Source organism: Thunnus maccoyii, chromosome 1 (genome assembly GCF_910596095.1).
Source record: "Thunnus maccoyii chromosome 1, fThuMac1.1, whole genome shotgun sequence".
Lineage (NCBI taxonomy): Eukaryota > Metazoa > Chordata > Actinopteri > Scombriformes > Scombridae > Thunnus > Thunnus maccoyii.
In genome coordinates this window covers 33,584,914-33,608,108 of record NC_056533.1, presented here as the reverse complement: position 1 = coordinate 33,608,108, position 23,195 = coordinate 33,584,914, and the positions used below count along the sequence as shown (strand labels likewise).

Here is a 23,195-nt window from a genome sequence, read left to right as displayed (position 1 = left end):
ATGAGGCCTCAGAAGCAGCCTGGAGTGTGTGTGCGTGTGTGTGTGTGTGTGTGTGTGTTGAATGACGAATCAGTATGCTGGCTGCTTACATTTGTAAATGCCAGATCCCCAATTTTAGTGCACGCACACACACACGCACACACACACGCCCAGGCTTCACTGTAGGACCCAACAACATAAACAGAGGCACGCAAGGCTTTATGTTGTCATTTATGGGAAGTGAGTATGTGTGTGTGTGTGTGTGTGTGTGTTTCAGTGGTAGGAACATGCATATACTTTTTAATGGAAATATGGCACTGATTAACTCCACATGGTATAATGAAGTAGCGTCAGTGTGCTGCATCCTATATCTACCACATTCTTCTGTGTGTGTGTGTGTGTGTGTGTGTGTGTGTGTGTGTGTGTTTGTGTGTGTTTGTGTGTGAGTGTGTGGTGATTTATGAGAACCTGAACCCCGGCCAGACCCTCTGTACACCACATCTCTTCTGTTTCCCTGCAGTTAACAGCGACTTCTGAGGTTCTTGGAAAACGACTGACAAAGCTTCATGTTGCAGGTTTACAAGGTGATAATATCGGACTATTTTTTTTTTTTTTGGAGTTATGTTAACTTTTAGCCACACTTCCAGGCACTATCCATGGTCCGCCATGTTGTAAACGCTAAACACATGCGTAACCGTAAAGGTGGGAGGTGGGAAGTTATGTCTTTTGCTCCTCGGGAAACGATAAGCGGAACCAAAACAGCACATTTCTTAAGAATGTCCCAGTTCTATCTAGAGCCAACTCCTGGTCTGATGTTGTTCTCCGTATCCGATCGTTGCCAGAAAATACAGAAAACTGAACGTGTGTGACAGCAGCGGGCGGGGAATTAACCTTGGCTGATGACGGCTTTGCGATTGCGTCCGTCCAGGTCGGCCTTTTCGATGACGTGGTGCTTGGCGTCCACCCAGTACATGCGGCGGCCGGCGTAGTCGATGGTGAGGCCGTTTGGCCAGAATAGGTGGGTGTCTGCGATGACCCGCCGGTTGGAGCCGTCCATATTGGCGTACTCGATGCGAGGGGTGTTGCCCCAGTCTGTCCAGTAGATCTTACTGAGGAGGAAAATGGGACAGTCTTGGTTAGTTTAATTGTTTACACCTGTGGAAGCTATTTGAGCAGAATGAGCTGATTCTCATGGCGTCCACTAAAGTCAAGAGGTAAACAGATTGTTGTTTGGATTCAAGATGCAGCAGATGTCTGATATTTTAAAAAAAAAAAAAAAAGTCTCCTCTGTCCTCAGCAGTCCTGTCCTCCTCATCATCACTCATCTGTTCTGACCGGCCTCAGAGGGAAGAGCTACTTTTTTTGATATTTTTCAATTATCCCATGCAAATGAGCTACCTAATAAACTGAATGAGTTTTCTAGTTTTAAATTTCTCTGGGGCTTCATCCAGAACTCTCTCCCGCCGCTGCAGCATATGAAGCTCGGGGAGGAAAACACACTTAGCTGCTGCCCCTTTTTTTATGAAATACTTGTTCCACACAGATGCTCGCCTGTGGGCACCGCTACGCTGCCAAACTTTAATCCCTGCTCTGCTGCTACACTACAACTGGGACGCATCCAGAGGGGATATGTATATATATGAGCGTGTGTACATTCGAAAGCATCTGCTGTGAATTATACGGTTTGTGTGTGTGTATGTTTGTGCTCGTACGTACCCCTCTATGGGGTGCAGCGCGATGGCTCGAGGCTTCTCCATGTTCTGCCACAGCAGCACCTTGCGATGCGTTCCGTCCAGGTTGGCCACCTCGATACGGGACGTTCCCGAGTCTGTCCAGTACAACTTGTCATGGATCCAATCTATGGCCAGTCCACCTAAAGGAGGATATGAACATGTTTTATGGTGAACTGTGTCTCTTTTTCTGATTCTCTTTAAATAAAGTGAGCGTTTCTCATTTTGTTTAAAAGGAAAACACTTTCTGACAGTGATATGAGAAGATTGATACCAATCTCATGTGTGTGCAGTGAAGAATAACACGTGTTATTATTGTTATAGCACATGTTCTTAATATCACTACGCTGCCCGATCCGGTTAAAAGTTTCAAGTCTGTTGCGATTAAAGTTAAAGCCATCCTCGATAGTTAAACAACCGGACAGGAGACGAAACAAATTTATGGATGTTGCTAAGTATGAAGCTTGAGTAAGGATGTGTTTGGTTTAGACTGGAAAAAAAGGATCAGCAACAAGCCCGGCTCTGTTTAAAAAAAAAGAAAAAAATCTACCAACAACTCTAAAGCTGACATGCTGTAAAATCAAAAAGCGCTTTTATACTTGTATATTTCTTGTTATAATTACTCTACTCTGCTTACAACATGTTCTGTGATGCCAATAAAACTTTAATGAATTTAGAGAGAGCAAGACAGGAAGAGCAAGTAAAAAGGAGAGAGAGAGTAAATGTCAACGGTGACTAAAAGCTACTGAGGAGAGAAAAAAACAAGGGGATGATAAAAAAAAGACTAACAGGGATAGAGAGAGCTCAAAAGAGCAAGAGACAAGAGAGAGAGCATGAAAGAAGACAAAAAAACAAAACAAAGACACACAAAAAAGAGCTAAAATTGATGTCATACTCATGTGAACAAGGTGATGGATGAAGTGAGTGAGAGCAGTTGGACAGAAAGCAGGAAAGTTGAATAAATTGGAAACATGATGAATGAGCCTCTTGTCCTACATCTGAACCTGATTCCTATTGGCCGCAGTACCCACCTGGACTCTCCAGGCCGGTGGAGACGACCTCCTCCACGTTGGATCCGTTGAGGTTGGCCTTCATGATGCGGTCCAGTGTCACGTCTGACCAGAAAACCAGCTCGCGGCTGTGGTGGAAGTCCAGCGCGATGGCGTTCTCCAGGTTGTTGAGCAGCAGGGTGTATTCGGAGCGATGCGGCAAAACCTGACGGATGTCGATGCGGTTGGCGAACAAAAGCACCGGCTCTGGACCTGAGCGATGGAATAAAAAAAAAAAACAAGGACGGAAAGACAGACAGGGATGGAGACGATGCAAATTAAAACGGAAAGAAAAACAGCGAGAGGCCAAATAACGGTAGAAGTAACGAAAAAGGAAGGAGACAAAAAAAGTTAGGAGGATCAGTTTTAATAACAGGGAGCATTAATCTCAGTGAAGGTGAAGGGTCTGGGTCCTGGCAGCTGCCTGACAGACAGTCCTGACCTGGGTTTAACTCTGGTCTGCAGTAGATTGATGGGCTGCTGTACCAGGCCTGCACTCTACCTCTGCAGCATATCTAAATCTAGTCCAGACCCACGGAACGAGCCAACCTCATTCTGAGTCCAAGACCCCGGAGCAGGGAGCGGATACAGTTACCGCTAAAGCAAGTATAAACAATATGCAACCGTGTTTTTATTGGAGGTCAAAAGCCGGCGACTCTCTGCGGTCACATGTCAAGGTTGAAACATAGTACAGTGGTTTTTACCCAGAGCCTTGCAGCTGCGCTTGTCAGGCCGGAGCTCGTAGCCCTGGACGCACCAGCACTGGAACCCCCCCTCCGTGTTGGTACAGCCCTGGCTGCAGTAGCCTTCTTCAGCACACTCGTCCACATCTGGAACAGACCAAAGAGGCAGAAATAAAAGGGAGGGGGGAAAGGACAGTGAGATGTTGGCGTCAAGCTCCTGCAGGGTTAACAATAAGTTCAAGACATATAGTGTCCAGAGGTGACTGAAGGTGAAAAACTCTTTGGAACACGTCCGACTTCTTGTTACTCTCAAAAAACTGAACTCCTGTGGCCTGAAGGCATTCATCTCATGACCTTGCAAAGGCACTGTTAGAATCTGGAAACACATATCAAGTCTAGATAAACTGCATATCCATAAGTTATAAACTTTTGGCGATAATATTTCATCAAGGACTTCTGGCAGAAATCCTTGATCCAGACCTGCACCAAATTCTAATCAATTGCATCTCAGCCCAAAATCAATCTTTCCAACAAGTTCCATGGAAATTCGTTCATACTTCTGGGAAATATCTTGCTGAAATAAAGACAAAATGACGAACAGGAGTGAAAACATAAACTCCTGATTAACATCAATGTATCACATGGAGATATATTTTATAGCCACACCATAGGTTGTTAGGTTGATAGTCCTAGAACAATAGATGTTTTATTTTGTCTTACATTTATTTTTTTTCCTTTACTTCATTATTTTCATGTGTTCTTTTGTATGATTTCAGTTGCAGAGCTCCTTGCCAAGAAGCGCAGTAAAGAAGAGCTGCTGTTTTGTTTGACTACTTATGGAGTGTTCTAACTTTCATTTTGGCTAACTTAGTTTGCTTTGTTTTGATTGTCATGGACAGCTTTTATTCACTTGTTATTTTGGCCTTGAGACTCCCTGATGTGAAATTTAAGCTTATGTTTTTGGCAATAAAAGATTCAGTAACTGAATAATGCGGCTCCTAATCTTCTTATGTTACATAGTGTATGTTACTCCCCGTTTTTCCCAGACCAACTCGGCGTCATAAAAAGACTGAACGCATAATCTCCCAAGTGGCAGGAATGAGTAGCGATGCAGAGGCAGCAGAACACAAAGTAACTGAACAACTGACTCTGCTGGTCATGAATAATAACATTGTAAGCCTGCTCACTCTGATGTCCAATTGTAATGTGCACACACACACACACACACACACACACACACACACACACACACACTCAGAGTTACCCTGGCAGGTCCTGCCGTCGTCCATCAGTCGGTATCCAGTGTGACAGGTGCACTGGACCAGTCCTCTGACCATCTGACACTTCTGGGAGCAGCCTCCGTTATTCTGGTTACAGTTGCCCTCGCTGGAGCGTGGACCTGCACACCACATGGAAACATTATGAGAACATAAACACAGCATGCTGATTCAGTATAAATACAATCACACACTGTAAAGAGTATCTGACTCATCTGGTGTTGAGCATTGAAATGTTTTAGGCCCGAGACCTCAGTGAGGTATGAGAATGATGACATCGGTAAACCTGGTCCAGAACGAGAAATCTCAACAACTGCAGTCCAACAGTCTAACCTTTCCTCTAGTGCCATTATCAGGACTAAGTCTAACGTTGACCAACAATTGAGTCCGTTACAAGGTATCTTGGTTTCCATTTGCTGTTCATGCTCCCATGAGGATGTACCCGAATGTTTTTGATGACCTCATAGTCTTTTTCTTTCAGACCTAAAGTCCTCTTGTACACAAAAAGATTCAAATCAAATGGCCTGAATGTGCTAAATGCACAAAACTCCTCAGCAAGTGTTAAATGGAATGCATGTGTAATAATGCAATAACAAGACTTATTACATTTGAAAGTGTAAAAACATTTTATTCTATAAAACCTACCATTTGAGGCTTTGTTCCTTTGGCTAATGTCAAGTTGTCACTTAAAGTTTTTAAAGCTGAGTCATATTTGAAATGAAAGTGACATAATTAATCAAACGACTATTGTGGTAGCCTCCTTCCTTCAAAGTAACTACAGATTCTGTACTGAACCTGCTTTAAGGACAAACTGTAGTGCAGATGATGGTTTGTGAACTCACGGCAGTCGTGGTGAGGATGTTCGTCAGTCCCGTCTCCGCAGTCGTTGACCTCGTTACACACCTTCCTCTGACCGATACAACGTCCGTTCCCACATTGGAACTGGTCCGAAGCACAAGGAGGGTTCTCTGTGGGCAGACAAAGAGAAGCTTTATTTACAGTACGGTTGATTAATAAGACAATACACACCATGAGACAACAGGAAGTTAATTACTGTTACAGATTTTTACAGTATATGCTTTTTCTACTAAGGTGTCTGTCACTTAGATGTCACCGGTTGTATTAGACCACTACAGGTAATGCTGCTAATTGATGGTCAGTAGTATTAATTTCACTGGATTAGCCAAAAACAGACATTCCCATGTGGTAATTCTCAATAAAAATGAAAAACAAAGTTACTATATCACCATATATATCTGGATTGTGATACAAAGATTTTATCCATACCGCCAACCCCCAACTTAAGAGCATCTTTGTGACAACAGTTACAAGCAGAACTGGTCCAACACAACAACACAACAGTCTGTAGAATCAGTCGTCTACTGTCTGCCCTTCATTCAACAAAATGTTGTTACTCATACATGACACATTACAAAAAAATAGAGTTATAGCTTGAAGGACATTTCCAACGTTGTTTAAGAGTGTTTAAGTATTTAATTGGGATTTTTCATTAACCTCTTCTACCACATCGGACCCACCAGTGAGTCCATCGTCACTAGATGGGATGTTAATTAACAACTTATGCAAAAGTCTCATAGAGATCCGAGTGTGTCCAGAGACTTCTAACATCAGCCTGGACTACAGGGAAACTATAGAAAATCATGCAAAACACACTGTGATTTGATGAAACTGTGCAGCCGCAAACATGACATCATGGATTTGACTATTTATTACATATGGATGAAGGGCTGGAGTAAGCAAACACAGAAAGCAATTTCAGGAAAACACATAAACAGACTTGAAATTGTGTTAAGTCGTGTTAAGTGGATAAAAATGTTATTTAAGGATAAATTAAGGGCATTTTTAGGGTTCAAGAGGTTCATGCAAATTGATCTGGAATTCCTTTGCCATCATGGCTCAGGATGCTAGTGGATAGTATCCAAAAATAGAGTAAAAACTTTCCATCTTCCTCTTTTCACTGCAGCCTGTTCAGTGTTCGTTTCTATCTCAATATACAGGCCAGTTTCTGTTGTTTGTCCGCAGGTTGGTGGAGTCTTTCCACCAGCGAAGGAACTGCCAAACTGATCAGTCTATTGTTTGAAAGCAACTGTGATTCTCCAAAGAAAAAAAAAAAAAAAACTGAATTCGTCAGTAGAGGAGAGGGCTGTTCTGAGCCGTTGTCATGGCTACGATTGAAGCTTGTGTTATATTTAGCTTCTGCGAAAGAAGATGATAACAACCACAGTCAGTCTTACCGGTTTTCTCACAGCCCTCTTCATCACTGCGGTCGGAGCAGTCGTCCTCGCCGTCGCATCTCCATGACAACCGGACACAGCGTCCTGTTCCGCAGCGGAACTGGTCGGCTGTGCACATGGACGTGGCTGCAGGTAACACACACACAAACACACACACACAAATATATAGCTTTAGATACACGACACTATACAGAGCACCAAAATGAGATCTGTTCAGTAATACTGATGAAAAAAACTCACTGCAGTTCTTCTCGTCTGATTGGTCATCGCAGTCGAACTCGCCGTCACACCTCCAGCCGGCGTTGATACACATCCCGCTGCTGCACATGAATTCAACCGATCTGCAGGGCTGGTGGGAGGCTACACACACACACACACACACACACACACACACACACACACACTAACATTAGAAACAACCTGCAGCAGACAACATTACAGATGTATCTTAAAATCTGTGCCTCTAAATCTTGGGGGTCAGGGCTTCCAAAAATAAGTCAAAATCATGTTTAGGGACCCAAATAAATGTGTCTAATATCATGTCAGTCTTCTGCTGATTACTGCTTAGTCGATAAATCAAATTCAACTCATGTCTAACTCATTTATCAAGTTAAGTATCAAGCAAAAATGCGAAAAATTCTCCCGTTTCGGCTTAAATGTGAAGATTTGCAGCTTTAACCTTTTAATATCATTGTATATTAAATAACTTTAGGACTGTTGATCAGACAAAACAAGGACATTTTGACAAGCATTTTCCACCTTCTTCAAACCTTTCATAGACTTGACGATTAGACTTCTAATACAAAATAAAAAGCTTTGCTGTCATATGTGAGAGAACAAGCGCTGAAATTCTGCTGTGCACAGAAATACTAGAAAATGAGAAGAGTAAACGAACAAACACAGAAAGACTATGTTTTACACCACACAAGTCATATTTCTTTTCCCCATAAACACTAATTGCTTCTGTTTATTCTGTCTGCCTTATGATCATCTCTGACTAGAAATCATAGCTGCGCCACCTTTAAATTTCCCACCGCATCACTACAAGCGATCGGATCAAAGTGGAGCTCAAACTGGCAGCAGATGAGGCTGGAGGTGGACGAGAAGATTAAAGCCGAATCAAACATAAGCATCTTAAATCCCCGAGTGTGTGTGTGTGCGTGTGTATGTATTTCTTTTGACGTGTTTCCTCCTGACAGCGCGAGTCGGCTTCCCATCGAAGCTACAGTGGGCTCGAGATAAGGGGAGACGACGAGCGAGGAAATGCAGGGGAAGAAAGGCGAAAAAATTTAAAAAAAAAAAAAAAAAAAAAAGAGAGAAAGAGAGATGTGGTAGAGGCTTCAAGCATCCCTGTGCGGGCTTATCAGCTGGGCGAGAGAAGACAGAGATGATCAAAACAGCAGGTGGCTCTCCCACAGAGAGATAGAGAGAGAGAGAGAGAGAGCTAGAGACTCATAGGCGACTGGAATCGGCGTGGGATGCCGATGAACACTGACGCCCACACACACACTGAAATGATTCATCCACCCTTTATCTCTCTCCTTGTTTCTCTCTCTCTCCCTCTCTCCCCCTCACACACACACACACACACACACACACACACACACACAAAACATACCAACTATGCTCTTTCATCTACTCAGCTATGCAGCTGAAAGCAGTATCAGTGTTTGCAAGCGGTAACGAGGCATGCAAGTGTGAGTGTTTTTGGATATGTGTCTGTGTGAGAGAGAGAGGGAGAGAGAGAGAGAAGGAGAGAGAGAGAGAAGGAGAGAGATAGATATAAAGATAAATAGAGAGAAAGAGAGAGAGATAGAGAGATAGACAGAGAGGGAGAGAGAGAGAGAGACTTTTTCTCTAACAAAGCGCCCTTCATGTGTCTGGAGACTCGATGCCAAGGAATGCTGTCTGAGGATGGGCTGTCTTATGCCTCTGAGGAATGCCTCCTCTGTGTGTGTGTGTGTGTGTGTGTGTGTGTGTGTGTGCGTGCGTGCGTGCGTGTGTGTCCGCAACCTATTTGCATGTTTCACAAAGCCAAGAACTCTTCAGACTTTTTAATAAATACTTCATAACATTGGATTCACAAGACTAAAAGCTGATGTTTTTATTCGAGCATCTCTGAAGCGATTCTGGGAGACGAAAAAAAAAAACCTGGTGGTTTAAGAGTGAAGGATAGCAGGGGATGAACCGCTTTCTGTACATCAAAACATGATGGAATAACCGTGTTGGTTTTTAATCTAAAAGTGGACATGCACTGCTACGTGACAACCAAGTCTCTGCTGACAGAATTTAAGACGTTTTACCTGTTTGAGTCTTTCTGCATCATTGATGTTTTGTTTGTATCTGTGTTCTAATTTACATCTGATCTGTGCTGCCATATTTTCACCTAAGCATTTTTTTAAGGAGTACGGGGCCTTATCTGTCTCTTCTTAAAAAAAAAATCTTTTTTTTGAAAGCTTTGATGCCAGCTGAACTTTGCAAAAAAAAAAAAAAAAGTTAAACACTTCAGAAGCGAGGCAGCAATTAAAAAACCTGGATGTGGGAGGAGACGGAAGAGAAACAGAGCAGCTCACTCGACTAACATGACCTTGCTGATGATCAAACGATGGTACAAAAACCTTGAAGCTGTGCTTATCGCACTGCAGATAAACACATCAAAGGGGGGAGACCACTGTGTATGAGAGTATGTGTGTGTATGTGTGTGTGTGTGAGAGAGAGAGAGAGAGAGAGAGAGAGAGAGAGAGATAGGGTGGGCGGTTATAGACAATGAGCGAATGAAATGAATATGTAAGAAATCAGAGCCGAGAGAACCGAGGAGAGAGAGAGATGCTGAGAGATTTGTCAGCGGCGGGCGGCGTCTCCGGAGTGAGGAGGAACGAAACACGATACTCTGTGTTAATCAGGACCGTGGCTCGACTCTGCGTGTGTGTGTGTGTGTGTGTGTGTGTGTGTGTATGTGTGTGTATATGTGTGTGTGTGAGTGTGATAGAGTGACAGAAAAGATCTAACAGACAGAGTGTTTTCCAGTTCTGACAGATGCTGTGGAGCGGCGGCCTGCAAACAGCAGCTGTTCCTGCGCCAGACCTGCAGTCGACTGAACATGGAGAATAAATGTTATGATGAAACTACGGTTTGTTTTGACACTAAAGCTGCATTTTGTGCAGCTGGGCCTCGGACGCTGGGGACATCTCCTAAAGCACTTTGCTGTGTGTAACACTGAATATTTAGAACTTAAAAAGAAAAGTTAAGTTACATGAAATTCAGATATTCTTTTTGGATGGAGAGTGTGCTGCTGTAGCATTGGATCCTATAGAGAGTGATGCATTCTGGGTTGCTAGGGCCAAGTGTTTGGGTAGCTCAGTTTCACCTGCAGGTGTTTCTTAAGGTTTGCAACGCGTTTTTTTTTCTGCTGCAGGGAGGAAATAAATATTAAAGCAGCTGAGGAGCAGACGGGTCCGAAAAAATGCTGTGGGAGAAAAAAAATAATAACTTTGACCTCCTCCAAGAGCCAGAGAGGAGAGGAGAGGAGAGTGTGTGTGGAAAAGATGCACAAATATGGGATTTACTTTCAGCTTTAAAGGATTTGACTTTTTTTTTTACTATAGGCTTGAAGGATGATGCCTCTCTTCTCTTTGGATTGATGGTATCTCAGGGAAACTTTCCAGACAGTGTGTTGTATCTTCGAAAAGTCTTTTTCCAAAAACTTTTTTGGAAAATGGGGGGAGGAGGGGGGGGGGTCTTATAATCAATCAATAATAATAATAAAATAAAAGCAACAGATCGATAGATAATGCATAACACATCTCTTCCAGCTGAGGTTTTACTCCTGCAAGTTTTAAGTGCCTGATTTAAAGCCTGTACCGTACTTCTAAACCTCAGTTGCGCCTCTGCATTGAGCTGCAGGACACGACAACTCGTCATCCGGGTTTGGTTCCAGATGTTCAGCGAAACTATCGGGGACGCCACGGAAGGAGAGAGCGAGGCACAAGAAGAAGAAGAAGAGGAGATGGAGAGAGAGAGAAGAAAGACGTCTGGTGCTTAAATCTAATCCGACATCATAGAGGAGATGACACAGACTGATCTCCCAGAGGAGCTTCTTCTTCTTCTTCTTCTTCTTCTCCTGTACAAGGCACTGTTTTAGTGAGAGCTGGGAGATCTGCCATGGATCTTTAAGTGTGTGTGTGTGTTTGTGCGTATCTGTGTTCATCTGTGTGTGTGTGTGTGTTTGTGCGAGCAGAAAACAGAAGCTCACTGTGAACTTTATGCACACCAGCGGGACAGGCTGGACCAGTCACTACACTAACAATGTGCTTTGTTTTTGTTTTTTGGACTTTCACCAAGTTTGCGTTTCATATCTTCAGAGTGAAATCTTTACTTGTACGTCGAGTCGGTCTAAAGTTAGAACTCAGATTTAACTCCTGGAATATATCTGATGATGTCTAACAGCTGATTAGTGACTGAGGGGAAGATTCAAGGTTAACAAACACCTGAAGGTCTCTATAATGTCAGAAGCGTGTTTGCGTGTGAGTGACGGCGATCTTACAGCAGTCCGACTCATCCGACCAGTCTCCGCAGTCGTCGTCTCCGTCGCAGTGGTAGATGTCCAGAATACAGCGCCCGTATGCGCACTGGAACTCCTCCACGCTGCAGGTGGCTGTCATCACATCTGAGGCTACACACACACACAAACACACAAATACACACTCATGTTACACAGATGCTGATGTTGGGAAAAGATGTGGTGCAGCGGTCGGGCCGTCTGAGGCGCTTTGAAGCTTTGACTCTTATCTGCTGTCAGAAACTAGAAACGAAATGAAAGAGGAGCAGCGAGCCCTTCTTTTAAGACACAGGACATGCTTACATGTTCTATTGTAATCTGGTTACTCTCAGATCTTGTGTTCATGTGCGGCTGATCGGTATCCAGATTTCTTTCTCTTCTGGCTGCCGCGGTCGTGAATCATGATGCTGCAGCCTGAAGATTTTTACGATTAGAGCGTCTGGACTGACGTCACACGGAGATGTTTGTCCTGTTTGAGTTTTATAAACGACCTTTTGTTTAGCTGTGGAAATTGGGTTAGCTGGAATTATTTCTTAATTTGACTTTGGATTGAATGGGTTTAATAAAAGATCCCTGTCAGAAAATCAGCTTACTGTCTACACGACCAGCACAACTCAGCGATGTTACACAATTTTCTCTTATGCTCTCACCTCGACTCCAGAAACCAGCTTTCACATTTAAACGACTTTTAAAACTGTAGCCAATCAATTGTCTGATGGCCCGATTATAAAATAGCACTCTTAGCTTTTGTCTATTCTTAGCTGAAGATGACTCCCTAGACACACAACACACTTTTTTTGGTAATCAATGTGGGTTTTTTTGCCGTTCCAAAAGACCAAGTGTGTTGAGACTCTTTATATTATGAGAAGATTGCACAAGTATTAATAATTTGATGATGGCTCACAAAGACACTGAACCCCTTGAACAAAATACGTCATAAATACTAAGATATTTCAAAATATTTACTGTATGAATAAAACTTGTCAACCACAGAAAGAAATCTGGCCTCTTAGCTTGCTAGGAGGAAGTCCTTCACAACATCTACGACTGAAACTTTATGAAAAGTTTTAGCTGTCGACACATTTCAAACGTATCCGCTAGAATAAAAATATATGTTTTGGTTGGAGAAAAACCTAGTATGGATGAACAGAAAGAGAGAAAAAGATGTGTTTTAGCGAGACACACATACACACACACACAGTAACTTACGGCAGTTCTCCTCATCTGATCCGTCTTTACAGTCCGTGTCTCCGTCACAGTACCAGTGCTCAGCGATACAGCTGCCATCTGTGCAGCGAAACTCCTTGTCTGAACATTTACGCATGTCTGACAGGAAAGAAAAAAATATATATTTGTATTATAACACGGTTTAAATGAATACTTGCTCACACGCTGGTGTTTCAGTGTGTGTGTGTTTCTGTGTGTGTGTGTACCCACCACACTGTTCATCGCTGTTATCCCCGCAATCGTTGTCTCCGTCACAGTGCCAGAGGCTGCGGATACAGTAGCCGTTTTGGCAGTGGAACTCGTCTTCCTCGCACTCCCTGGGAGCTGGAGAGAGAGAGAGAGAGAGAGAAATATGAAGAGATAGCTTTCAGAGGACAAATAATAAAGATACAAAAAAAAGCAAAAAAAAAAAAAAGCAGATACTGTACAAGAATGTGATAAGAGGCAGCTGTCCCTTAAGCTCCGCTGACATTATATCTACAGCTGTACTAACACCGGAGAGAATGCGGCCTTTCATGTCAGGCTCAGAGCGACAGGCTGAACTCTTCTGAGGCTGCAGGCCAGAGCTCAACGACTCAATGACAGAATATCCTGTGGGTTGATCTCGGCGCAGAACGCGTCCGATTTGACTGTCGCTGCGACACGGTGAGGAGGAGAGCTACAAAAAAGCATCCATGTGTGGCTGCCGTCAACGTGAAGAAGACGGATGGAGTGAAAACATGTGCTGTGATGATAATGATTGTATTTATATAGCGCTCTTCCATGACGAGTTAGAGACATGAAACCAAAACAACTTAGAAGGTGGATGTGACCGCAGCGCAGAGGCTGTGGTCAGAGCTTGAATTCATGTTAGTTACTGATAGTCACGAGTATTCATGGCGGACAAAAGTATTTCAATAGAACAAACTCCTCAAACCCAAACAGAAGCGTGATCTTCATCTCCATTGTCCATCTGTATCCTGAGAATGTTTTAAATACTAACATTTTTAACCAAAATGTGCACTTCCTCCGTTTCAATCCTTTTCCCTGTTGGCCTCACAAGCAGACATCAGTTAGAAGAACTTCAATTCAACTTAAAAATACCCTGCTTCTCTACATTATACTGTCATAACTCTTTACAAAAAACTCCTATAAAAGGTTACAAATACTGGCCTATAGTTCATTTTTTACTCTAAATTATCTATATTGGTATTAGCCTCAAAATCCAGTATTGATTGGGCTATACTTCTATAAACAAAAAGCCCGAACAGACAATTCTCCTGACTAATCAAAAGGCAGGAGGCAGGCAGTATACCGACCCTTGAAAGGGTTGTGCGTGAGGATTAAGATGAAAGTGTTGTGTTTAGCAGTATTTTGTCAAAGACTGTCTGGAACATGTTGGAAATATAAATATTCTCCATCCTCCCACACAAAAGTTGGACATCCTGCTATTACCTGATTCTGGGGTTTTTGGGTTTGTGTGACTGGAATCAAAACCTGCTGCACAAAACATGAGAAGGAAGAAGGACATTCCTCTTTGTCCATCGTGTTTAAACAACATGCAGCAGGGATGTCCTGGTCATGTTTTCTTTGGTCCTGATCCTTTTACGTTGGTTATCTGCTGAAACAAAGTCCAATCCAGTACTGGTTCAAAACTACAACCTTAATAAGCTGAAATGATCAAGATGACGTCATTTTAATTTGAAACCAGTTTGAATTCAAACTACTTTAACCTACCGAACCTGACCTCCAGCAGCTTTGTTTTATGCCTTATTAAAAATCCTGGCTGCTGTATATAAGGGAAATGTCAGTTAACCTTGAGACAACCTGGAGATAAAAGACACGTCTGTCATTCGTGCCAACAGCCTCGATGATTCAGTTAGACACGAGTCACTCCCTCCGCTGAACTTTTAGCACCGAGACACTGAGAATGTTTTCAGGTTCAAACCCTTTCATTTATCCAAACAGCTCCTCCGCCTCGCTTCTTTAATCATACCTACGTTGATAAAAGACTGAATGGATTTTTTAGAAACACCGTCTTCTACTGTTACGACCGCAAAAAATCGATGGCGAATCCCGGGCCGTGCTCGCCCCGGGGCCGAGTAAACAGGTTCGTCAAGGAGAACCGATGATGGATGGCCCCGAGCGGGAGGTAATCTATAATTTATCACCGCTGTGTGTGAGTGTTAGACAGCTGAGACAAACAGAAACAGATAAGGACAGACAGGAAGGAGGGATGGATGAAGAAGAAGAAGAAGAAGAAGAAGATGAAGCCTTTCCTTTTATTTCAGATAGATTTTTTCCATCTCTTCTCGAGGTTTTGTTGCAGCTTCACAGCAGGAGTCAAAACTACTGGAGACATGATTGACATGATCCAACCGGCATAGCGGATCAATTCAAGATGCTTTGACACTGTATATGTTATATTTTATATGAGGTCACATTACACAGCTGATATTCGTATTTGTTGGGTATATTTATAACGTCTTTGCCAAATAATGGACTATTTTCATGAAAACACACAAAATCTGAGTATTTAACCTACAGTTTACCATTTTTCAATATGTAAACACCCTTAAATATATATTCCTGTTGGCAGCAGGTGTTCACAGTATCAATAAGACCACAGTTCTATCAATGGTCAAAGGTCAGTTTACCCAAAAAACACATTTTTCAGACAGTTTCAATTTTATGTGTCGAGGTTTTCAGACATCTGAGATTTCTGCAGCTGCACAAAACAATGAAGAATCATGTTTGTGCTGCTCAAAGCATTGAGAAATCACATGGCTTGGTTTTCCCTGATACCTCTCTGTACTGAATAAATAGTCCCGGTACAAAGTGTCGACAGTGAGATCTTGTTGAGAGAGACAACAAACAGGATTATATTCACCTCCATTGTGTTGGAAACAGAAATATCAGAAGGTGATATCTAAAGGAGCAGAACTTTTGCGCACCTGCAGCTGAGTCGGAGAAGTCCACGGGCCGACGATAATAGAACAAAGAACTCCCCCATGTTGTCTTCTGTGCTTGCAATTAGAGGAGATTTATTTATTGGGAACTCCCAGTAAATAAATCTCCTCTAATTGCAAGCACAGAAGACAGCGTGCAGGAGTTCTTTGTTCTAAAAGGTGATATCTCGAAATCCCTGCACATAATCTAAAACCATCTAGAACCATCCCTTACATTTAGTTATTAAATAATTATGACAAAGATATGTGCAGAGCTGTACGTTTTACAAGTGAGAGAGAAACTTCTAACATATCTTTGGAATATCTGTAATTTGTTGTTATCAGCCAACATATATGACGATATGATAAATCTGTGATACGCTCGTCTCGGCTGATAATCTGTTGGACTCTCAACAGCCAGAACGCCCTTCCCAAAAAAGGAGAAAAACCACAAAAGTCCACTGGCTGGTCCGAATGAAAATTTAATTTTCCCTCACACTATCGACAAATACACTCATTTAATCTATTATTCAACTTGTTGGAAAATAATTGATTCTCTCTCTCTCCCTCTCTCTCTCTCTCTCTCTCTCTCTCTCTCTCTCCCATGCTCTTTCTCCCCTCCCATCAGCGAGGTAAACAGAAAGAGGTCGAAGGTCAACAAGCCCTCAAGACGCTCATCATTCACACGGCAGCCGAACGTCAAAGGGCAAAGGTCACGGGGAGTCATTACCAGCCTTCCTGCATGTGTGTGTATGTGTGTGTATGTATGTGGTGTTGTTTTTTTCTGTGAAATATCTTTTAAACTTCAAGAATTCTGAACATCTCATGTTCAAACATCTGCACCGAGACGCACCTGAGTCTCTGTTTGTCTTGAAAACTTTTGACAACTGCTTCGGTTCCAGCCGAGCGTGGAGGATTGTTCTCCCTGTCTCTAAATAATGAAATAAAACCATCGCGAGGAGACACAACAGAAAAAGTGTTTGCGAGGTAAAAAAAAAAAAAAAAGACAGACCGGTGCTGAAAAACCGAAGAGAGAAAGAAAGAAGCATAAAATAATAAGTAGTTTGGGGGAGGGAAAAGGGAGGGAGGGAGGGAGGTTTACTCTGCGAGAAGATGAAAAATTCATAGCCGGCTCGCGGTAGACGGACCCCCCATCAGGAAGTGATTCAATGTCTGGCTGCTGATACAGTATGTGGGTCAACACACATCACAGGATAACGAAGAGATAAAAACAATAAAGCCTTTGAGAAGAGAAAGAGCTAACCTGTACCTGCTGTTCACATAAACTACATGAGGTCTGAGACTATAAGGAGGAGGTATTACGGAGAGCAATCACTGTCAAAAATCAGTGAAAGAGATGTTATTTAAGCCTGAAGCTGCTTAACTTACCTTTTAATACAGATGCCACCATTAACCATTAACAATCTCGATCATTTAAAGTAGTCGTCTTCAAATTTATTGGCACACTACCATCATGGCTCGATGGATGGCAATGTCAGTAAGTCTGCTGGTTCAGCACTTTAGTCTAGAGTGAAATATCTCGACAACACTGGATGGATTGCAGTGAAGTTTGGTGCACACGTTCATGGTCACCAGAGGATGATTCCTAATTAACTTAGGGATCCTTTGAATTGTCATCTAGCGCCTCCAATAGGTTTGTTTGGGGGTCGTTGTCAGGGGTCACGGTAGCCTTGGGGTTAATATGAAACTATCTCCATGTTGCCTCTCTACTATGAACTATCAATTAAAGACAAAATCATCATAATAATAATTTTAAAAAGTCCTCTTGTGCAGCATATTTGACACATCTTGTACAAGTGTTTTTACAAAGATCTATTGTCTGTGTGTGTGTTTGCTAAGTTTGCAGAATCCTCGTTTGTCTTCCGATTGTTTGAAAGATCAGAACCTTTTCCATCACATCCAATAGTATAACTATTTGTTATTAATGGTCGGCTTCTTGATTTAAATGTTGATAGTCACGGAAAAATCATTTACGCTCAAGCTTTTACTGTGACTCCAATGTATACAGGAGAACAACACGCTGTACTGATGTTTAGATAAAAGTTAAAGTCTCTTTCTGGCCACGTGTTGTTTCCATCAGGGATACATCACTCCCTGTAACTATTTCTGTCCACACAAACAGTGTTAAGTGTGATTAAACTGCATCGCCCACCGCACTGATACCGATGACGGGATTGAACGACTGGCTCGCGTCCCTGCGTCCGTCCGCATGGATCAGACCGGACACATGCAGCCTTCTGAGTCATTAGAGGCTAAAAGCAGACGATGCGTTCACAGCGTTTGACCGCTAATTACACATCTGATGAAACAACACACACACACGTTTGTTCTTCTACACTTGTGAGGACCTTCTCGTTGACCCTCTAACCCCAAACTTTAAAGGAGTACTCCTGCAATTTAATACTGCGTGTTCATGTAAACGAGGGACTCACCAGACACACGTTAAAAAAAGTACGGTTGAAATCGAAGCAGCAGAGACCAAGATGTCTTGACTTTTAGTCTCTACTATGGGTCATGATCCAATAAAACATTGGATCCTACACTTCCCATAATGCAACCACAACCATATATCTACTAGAGCCTCTCTGCCGGTTTGTAAGGCAGGTTTTCCGTTATGAATATGAAGTCTCTATTGGCATCATCAGGCATGAAACACCTTCTACCAGTGCTTCTAGTAGTCTAAAAGTGTTCATTCTCATTAAGCATTTTGGTCATTTTTGTCAACAATAAATAAATAAATAAATAACTTTGAAATGGGGAGAAAATTTGCACTCTCTCACTCCGATGCTTCTTATTTTATTGCGTTTTAAACCTAAATGTTTTATTTTGTGAAGGGGAAGTAGTGGTTATTATTGTCTCCCCACAACAAGAAAGTTGTGGGTTTGAATCCGCAGGCAGGATGGATGAACGGATGGATGGATGGAAATCTAGTGGGTGTTAAGTTGGTCGACAGTGACCTAATGTCTAAGAGAAATTCTGGACTGTGAGGTGAGACCAGCTGGCACAACCGCTAGCTACCATATACAATCACAATCTGAAGAGTCATGACAGGTTAACTGGCTTTCATGTGTAAAATAGGCGGAGCGCCCCTTTAACACTAAAACCCCAGTTTCGAGTTTCAAACAGCTTTAAGGAGCGGACGAAAAAATGTCGTCACTTTCCAAAACTATTCTCACTGCCGTAAACTTAAATATGTCCTCACAAAGATAGAAATACAATAGTACACACACACACACACACACACACACACACACACACCAGGCAGCGATGCATAGATACATAAATACCCCGGCAGAAATAGACACACTCTTTACTTCACCCCACTGCGTTTCGCCTTGCAGGCAGCTGAGGGGTATTTTGGGTTCAACGCAGACACACACACACACACACATAAACTCCACAAATCAAACGAGGAAGAGGATAAACTGAGGGCAAAGTTCAGAAAATGTCTTGTGCGGTTACTGCGGCGGTGCTGACCTCTCATCAGTGTGTGTGTGTGTGTGTGTGTGTGTGTGTGTGGGTGTGTGTGTGTGTGTGTGTGTGTGTGTGTGTGTGTGTGTGTGTGTGTGTGAGTCCGACAGCCAGGCAGGCAACTCCTTCAGACTCAAAACAAACACCTCATTGCACACGGCTGCCTCCAACATCTGTCCGCTTTAATAACTCATCCCCCCCCTGAGCCTGACAGAGCGGGTCGACTATGTGCTGCGCGTGTGTGTGTGCACGTGCGTGTGTGCGTGTGTCAAGGCTCATATCAATGTGACCGCCGCTGATTGTTTGTGTTGACAAGACAGACAGGAAGTGTACTTACGACAGTCCTGTTCATCCGAGTCGTCCTCGCAGTCATTGTCTCCGTCACACACCCAGGAGCGTCTGATGCATTTTCCGTTGTCACAGTGGAAGTCCAGAGGCGAGCAGGTGGGAAGCACTGCAAACAAACAAGTCCGTTAGCATGAACAAACAAGTAAACAACCTGTGAAGCCGATAGGAGGAAGAAAACAGGAGAGGAGAGTTCGCAGTTAGTTTTAAGAGGGCTATAATATGAGTTTTTTCAACCTTTTATGTCATTATGCCTTTTGCTTTATTTCCTTAAAGTGGAATATAATTTTTGTTATCATTCATGTCATTTATCCTTCTACAGCTACTACTATTAAGTTATTCTTTATTTCTGTATCAGATAAGAGAGATTTTAGGAGCAAATACATTCTTATGTGAATCCTTGTTGAAGTTCTGACACATATTCAGATCAATTCTTAACCTCAAGTGTCAAATTTTAACATTACATCATTATGACATTACATTATATGAATGACAATATAGAAAATACAATTATAATAGAATAAAATATGTCTACAGAGGAAAAATTATAATGGTTGACAAATACTGTACACTTATAAAAACTTTAAAATGTCCAGACATCTGCTTACAATGACATTATAGTCAGTTATAAGCATTTTATTAGGCTACATGTTTATATATTAGTTATTAATGCTAAACAGGGGCTCTTAAAGTAAATGTTACCTCTGATACGTTATTTTATCCTTTTGGCTAAATTGTGTCAATATGAATGAATAATAAAGTGTATTAAAAGTGAGTAAAGTGAACCAGTGGTGACGTTAATCCAACACAATAAAGCCTTAACCGGTTTTACAGTCATCTCTCCCGCGTGGCTTCTGGCTACAGTAGAGTTTGACGAGCGCAGTTTCAATTCACAAGGTTTTATTCTCCGCCTGGTCCGGATCCTGCACCCTCACACCGTCCCCACCTTCTTACCCTGAGACCCGGAGAGTCGAGCTGCACGGAGCTCGACTTCAGCTCAGCGCATTCCTGCTTAACTTCATATCCGCTCTAAGTGCAGCTACTCGCTATCTAAGCAGAGCCCGAATGACTGGCCCTTTGTCATCCCCAGACAGAGCTAATTTAATTAGAGAGGGATGGAGAGGGAGGAGGAGGAGGGAGGGAGGGAGGGAGGAAGGAGGAGAGGGAGCAGTAAAGTCCTTACAGTGGACTCTCACTCGCCTGTCGATACCAGATATGAAATATTGACTAGGCTGCGCAGACTTTATGAAAAATGTATGACGTCACGCGGCGAGAGTTAACCGCCGAGGCAGACAGGCGGCGGACGAGTGGGGTGAATTAAGTGAGTGTGTGTGTTGGGGTGTGGCGCTGGGCTGCAGGAGAAGTAAAGCCCCACTGACCCACATACCCCTGCATGGATATAACATTATTCAGAGAGAGAAGAGAGAGAGAGTGAGACCTATAAGCAAACAGAGCTCGCTCACCCCTAAATATTCTTTCTTTATATTCTTCTTCCCCTTCAGATGAACTCTCCTGTCTGAAACTGCATGACCACACTGCTGGTTTGGCTCTATTTGCATATACTGTATAATACATTACTGCAATCAATTTCTTTATTTGTTTCCCTTCAGGCATCCGCTGGCTTCAGTTTTATTCCCATGCGGTGCATTAAAAACATTAAGGTTGACTTCTGCTGCCAAAGAGCGACCCTTTTATTGTTTTTCATTATTTAACGTGGAGATGACAAATAAAGAGTCCTTAACTCAAGGTCACTACGTAGCGTTCCTTTGGCTTACATGGGTTAGGTTCAAAAAAAAAAAAAGAAAAGGAAATGATACAAAGATGGAAATAACTCTGAGGTATCAACAAAAATATAAATGATTAAAGCCATCTTTTTAAAGCAAGAAACAATACAATAATCTTTTCATGATGCTCAAATTCTGGATTTGATGTTCTCAGAACATACAGAGGATCATCAGTGGGTTTTTTTACTCCCTAAAGCCAATAATAGATTTTTGGATTTGTGAAAATGACCCCATATCATGAAAACTTAGCTGAGAAATAACAGACTGAAATGTTGACAAAGCAAAGAAAAATGTTTGGAAAGGTGCATTTTTTAATTTTTTTTTTTTTTTTTGGAAAAATTATTAGGGCTGTAACCAACGATTATTTCCATTATTGATTAATTTGTCAATTATTTTCTCCATTAATCAATTGTTTGGCCTATAAATGTCAGAAAATGTTGAAAAATGTTGATTATTGTTTCCCAAAGCATAAGGTGGCATCATCTCTTCTCCAGTTTACTCCAGTTTCAGTTTCCTATTATAGACGATTAAATAAACCAGAAAATATTCATATCTGAGAAGCTGGAATTGGAGAATTTTCACTTTTTCTTCTTGAAAAATAACTCAAAACAATTAATCAGTTATCAAAGTAGTTGGTGATTAATTGAATACTTGGCGACTAATCGATTAATCGACTAATTGTTGCAGCTCTAAAACTCTGAAAGCAAAAGAATCTTCACCATCTAAAACACAAATATTTGCAGTTTTGTCTGTTTCAATCTTCTATGATGGTAAATTGAACATCTTTGGATTTCAGTCTGTTAGTAGCACAAAACAGCAATTCCGATATTTCATTTTTAATTTTCTGACGTGTTACAGAACAAAATGATTAATCTGTTAATCAAGAACTAATCAGCGGTCTAATAAATAATGAAAACAACGCTTGAGTGCAATTTAAACTACATTTTTCATTTAGTTTTGACACAAACAATCAAAATCGAATTAAAAAATTATCAACCGTTTCCTCCAGACTGAAACATGCAAAACCGCCGGTATGTTCCAGCCTAACATTCACACTTTCCTCTCTGTTGTTATGATTCGCCTTCAAAACACAAATTTGGGTTCGGTTATTTGCCAGAACTGCTGCAATAAGCTGGAACCGAACTGGGAGGAGAATTCCCACAGATCCACTGGTGAAACATTGTGAGAGACACCTGCGCGTCGTCTGGAAAGCTCTTTTTTCTGTCAGCTGACGCGGTTTGATGCGTTTTGGACGCACGTCTGACCAGCTGTGAGCAGATTTATGGTCTCGACCAACAAGGAGGGAAAAAAACGACATTTCAATAAATAATTCCGAAGAAGAAGAAGAAGAAGAGAGGAGCTGTCGTAAAATGCATCGCAAGCTAAATAAACAGTAGAGAATTGTCTAGGCACACAAATTGGGAGAGATGCAGAATCTATGCAAATAAATACTACTCTCTCTCTCTCTCTCTCTCTAACACATACACACACAAACACACACACACACACACACACACACACACACACGCGGTAGGTGGGGCTTGATCCTGGTATCAGGTGGATCAGCGGGGAGCATGCTAGGGAAGGTTGATGAGGTCTCTGGGCACTTTGATCTCTCTTATCACACAGATTCTGCTCAGCTCAGCGTTGCTCCGCTTGCTACCGCTGCATTCCTCTGAGGCTGACACACACACACACACACACACACACACACACACACACACACACACATTAATTAACACACTCACTCACAAGAGCCCCCCCCTCCCCCCTCCCCCTTATCCTTAACTTTGTCCGCCGCTTGTTGTTCTTTGCATTCTAGGAATCGTTTTATGATGTTTTTCACTTGAACTCCAACCTTCCTCATTCCTACGATTCCCAGAATGCTT

At 42.2% G+C, this 23,195-nt stretch overlaps 1 protein-coding gene and 1 long non-coding RNA gene across 3 annotated transcripts in view; one reads left to right on the top strand and one right to left on the bottom strand.

Annotated features, from left to right (window-relative positions):
- Nucleotides 1-23,195, bottom strand: part of lrp4 (low density lipoprotein receptor-related protein 4) — a 116,083-nt gene that overhangs the window by 22,498 nt on the left and 70,390 nt on the right. For both annotated transcript variants that reach the window (XM_042388707.1, XM_042388758.1), the window contains exons 3-14: nucleotides 19,515-19,631; nucleotides 12,969-13,082; nucleotides 12,741-12,857; nucleotides 11,517-11,645; nucleotides 7,214-7,333; nucleotides 6,974-7,099; nucleotides 5,561-5,686; nucleotides 4,706-4,840; nucleotides 3,463-3,588; nucleotides 2,741-2,971; nucleotides 1,696-1,852; nucleotides 871-1,088 (exon numbers count right to left, since the gene is read on the bottom strand). In XM_042388707.1, the coding sequence (XP_042244641.1) occupies nucleotides 871-1,088; nucleotides 1,696-1,852; nucleotides 2,741-2,971; nucleotides 3,463-3,588; nucleotides 4,706-4,840; nucleotides 5,561-5,686; nucleotides 6,974-7,099; nucleotides 7,214-7,333; nucleotides 11,517-11,645; nucleotides 12,741-12,857; nucleotides 12,969-13,082; nucleotides 19,515-19,631 (1,716 nt within the window). The remainder of the gene's footprint in view (nucleotides 1-870; nucleotides 1,089-1,695; nucleotides 1,853-2,740; nucleotides 2,972-3,462; nucleotides 3,589-4,705; nucleotides 4,841-5,560; nucleotides 5,687-6,973; nucleotides 7,100-7,213; nucleotides 7,334-11,516; nucleotides 11,646-12,740; nucleotides 12,858-12,968; nucleotides 13,083-19,514; nucleotides 19,632-23,195) is intronic.
- Nucleotides 145-4,370, top strand: LOC121881321. Its single transcript, XR_006091759.1, has 3 exons — nucleotides 145-219; nucleotides 500-563; nucleotides 4,218-4,370. It is a non-coding gene; the product is annotated as an uncharacterized LOC121881321 (long non-coding RNA).